The following is a 3,350-nucleotide window of genomic DNA, read 5'->3' as shown; positions in this document are numbered from 1 at the left end:
AGTTTTTTTTTTTTTTTTTTGATGAAGATTATGCCTACTAGTTAGTCCATTATAAAAAAGAAAAGCATACAAAAGGTACTTTTGCTTTTGCAGTTATAATAATCTTTCACCAATGTCAAAAGGAAAGGGAAAAACAAAACAAATTTGAAGAAAATCGTACATTATCATATAGTATTCGGAAAACTCGCATCTAGCTGGCTAGCATACACTATTTGCGCGTTTTTGACTAATTTCTCCAGCAACATAACATTATAACCTAGAAAAATTGGCACATATAATAGTAGAGTTCTTATTTGTATCAATGATTTGAGGTAGGCACCTACTTGAGCAACGTCGATCAAGATTACCAAAGAATCCAGCTTATGTCGTTTATGCAACTTTGTCGCAAAAAAATGACCAAGTAATGTTAACAAGGGCGAGCATCTGGAAGCAACCTTTGGGAAAGAACATGATAAATGATAATTCACTAGTCTAACTCCAGGACACTAAAACGTTTCCGGTCAAGTGATTGATCTCGTCAATGAGCCTTAAATCCAAACTCTTCTCTCAAATGGCAATATGGAGAGAAGATACCCTTCGCTAGACACTTCCAATAAATCTCTCGAGGTTAACTAAAACATCCGTGGAAATTGACAGTAAAAAGTTGAGAGATATTAGGGAATCATTTTTCATTTAACCACCCGATTTTGATGTTTTGAATATGAGCCGAGGAATTGAGGGTCGAATTTTTTTTTTTTTGTTGTTGAAAGATTTGAGGGTCGAATTTGATCCTCTAAACTAAAGTCCATCACAAAATGTAAGGGTAAACCTTGTCCCGCCTAGGGTTGATATGTGTATTATGTTATCCATCCACTTGTTTAGTAGGGGTAGAATCTCACACCCATTGTGAATCTCACTTTACTTGGTAGCCCCAATTGGGAAGCTTATGTAATCCGCAATGCGGAGGTCCCAGTTTCGATTCTATAGAAGTGCAAATCCAGGAATATTAAACGTGGATTATAAATAAAGTAGTTTATGTAGACTTCATGTTATTTAATTTGTGGAGCTTTAGACTAGTAGTAATACTGCAGTTATCGTGTGTATCACATTGTATGTATCGATGTATAAATACTTATGTAATAACCACTGTAGTAAATATTCAAAAAAGTCATTTCCAAAAAGAAATTCAAACCCTCGTTTTGAATAGTCAAAAGACTAAAATATAGCACATGACCAAAGAACATCATATAAGTCATCACCTGGATTCTGGATAAATACTGCAAAGCTGCTTCAAGTTATGACCTAAATATTCAGTGCTCTTCTCTATCATTTCATCTCCTCCCCAACTATTCAAAGGAAAAAAGTTTATAAATTTCCAGTTGGAGAGAGAGAGAGAGAGAGATGAGGTTAAAATGATTAAAAGTGAAAGTATATATATAACCAGAACAACTCAGTAACTATTGAGGAACAGCAATATTTCCAACCAAAATCAACTTTCAGCTTTTTAACCCCTTAAAAGTTTTTCAACAAAAAAAAAAAAAAAAAAAAAATCCCTTAAAAGTCAAAAAATTGAATCCTTCTAATAATACCACTAATTCACTGTCCATTAACTTGTTAAACTTAAACTTTCTTAAAATAACATACAAGTCCTTAATTCACTGTACATTAGATTCAACCCCACCATTAAATCACAATTCTAAGAAAGATCCTAAAATGGATTACATTAGAAAGAGAGAGAGAGAAAGAAAGAAACAGAAATAGCTAGAGAGAGAAAGACCTAGAGAGTATGAGAGAAGTGAAAATTTTGACTACAAACCAGAGCCAGGGGAAAATTCAACATAACCAGAATCAAACAATTCTTCAATCATTTCATCAATATGATCATCTTCAAGTAATTTGAATTCTTGGGTATTCTCCATTTTGACTCCATTCATAACCCAACTACTAGTCTCCCCTTGTTGAACCAGAGGAGCCACCATCCTCTTCGACGAAGAAGACAGCCAATTACTACTACTACTACCCATTTCATCAGATTTCCCAACAATGTCATTAAGTGAGTCAGATTTTTGTGGGTATTTAAGATTACTCTGTTTAGTGTTCATAATTTGAAGTGAAGCTAAGTGGCAACGATGTAATTTCTCAGTAAGAGTTGCAGAGAGAAGATTTGATGAAGATGAATGAGAAAGATTAGGGTTATAAGGAAAATTGGTTCTTGCTCTTGTCCCACACATCAATCTTGCTGCTTCATCATAAGCTCTAGCTGCATCTTCTGCTGTTTCAAATGTTCCTAACCAAATTCTTGTTTTTCTGCAACAATAAAACGTTTTTTTAGTTTATTTTAAAACCGTTAAATTCGAGGAAATAAAACGTTTGAAATAATGATACTTAATTACTTACAGTAATGGGTGGCGAATTTCTGAAACCCAAGAACCCCAATGCCTTTGACGAACTCCTCTGTATTTATTTTGTTGCCTTGCCATGATTTTGTATGAAGAAACTTTTTCAATTTCACAAATGCAGTAATGTGTTTGTGTTGGGTCTAGAGAGAGAAAGAAAGATGGTTTTTAGAAAAAGAGAGAGAGAGAAAGAGGGTTTTTATGCTTTAATCAAAGGTTGAAGAAATGCAAGTAAGGAAGTTTGAGGAATTGTGAGGGGTATTTATAGTTGAGTTTGGGTTCTGTTTTTTCTGTTATAAATTTATATTTACATATTTGGCCTCTTTATAGACCAGATTAGGAAAATGGGACCCATAATGTTTTTCTATTTCTTTCAAGTATTTTTGGATCTTTGCTTTTATTTGGTGAATGAAGAATTGAATAGGTAGTGACCAAATTCAGTTCACATATTGTTGTTTTGAGGTGGTAACAAGTTGTTTAAACTTTGAAGTCTCTTTTCTTTACAGTTTGGTAGATCATTTTCACAAAAAATTAATATTATAATATGAACTTAAGTTATAGTGTCTAGACGAGCTTTTTAAGTGGTTGTGCATCTTCAATCTCGTATACTCTAAAAGGTCTTGGACTTTTAGAAATTGGTAGTGTATTCTTAAAAATTGTGTCGAGGGGGATTACAAATTACCAACTAAGCCCAATTGGTACAAAATGACCCCCAGTTTTGGAACAAGGAAGTGATTAGCGCCAGATAAAGAAATGCTCGACCCAATTAACCTTTCAAGTAAGAGAAGCTTTTGTAACGCGAAATGCCAGAGTGTTCTGCTCATTCCAAATGGTCCCCAAAAAAGCAAAGGGAAGTGCACGAAAAATGGAAAGGGTGGATTGAATTCGGCTTGACCACTTTCCAACTCGGTAAGAATTGTTCAATCGAAGAGTTATTAAGATGGAGATACGAGACGAACAAGTTGAAATAACTCA

General features: G+C 34.1%; 1 protein-coding gene across 1 annotated transcript; it reads right to left on the bottom strand.

The window, feature by feature from the left end:
- Positions 1-1,533: 1,533 nt before the first annotated feature.
- On the bottom strand, positions 1,534-2,608 carry LOC147539945 (protein PPLZ02-like). The gene is made up of 2 exons (XM_086641836.1): positions 2,377-2,608; positions 1,534-2,286 (listed from the first exon to the last, which is right to left on the bottom strand). The coding sequence occupies exons 1-2, from the start codon at positions 2,457-2,459 to the stop codon at positions 1,788-1,790; spliced, it is 582 nt and encodes a 193-aa protein (XP_086497962.1). The 5' UTR covers positions 2,460-2,608; the 3' UTR covers positions 1,534-1,787.
- Between the last annotated feature and the right edge of the window lie 742 nt (positions 2,609-3,350).

Source organism: Eschscholzia californica, unplaced genomic scaffold (assembly GCF_041429995.1).
Source record: "Eschscholzia californica isolate CP2 unplaced genomic scaffold, dmEscCali1.0.p SCAF_5, whole genome shotgun sequence".
Lineage (NCBI taxonomy): Eukaryota > Viridiplantae > Streptophyta > Magnoliopsida > Ranunculales > Papaveraceae > Eschscholzia > Eschscholzia californica.
This window is presented reverse-complemented; position numbering and strand designations above follow the sequence as displayed.

What these genes read in the sequence shown, in the direction of transcription:
- LOC147539945 (XM_086641836.1), bottom strand. Translation starts at nt 2,459, where the DNA reads ATGGCAAGGCAACAAAATAAATACAGAGGAGTTCGTCAAAGGCATTGG. An exon ending in GAAATTCGCCACCCATTACT is followed by an intron (nt 2,287 to 2,376) that starts GTAAGTAATTAA and finishes TTATTGTTGCAG; the next exon opens with AAAAACAAGAATTTGGTTAG.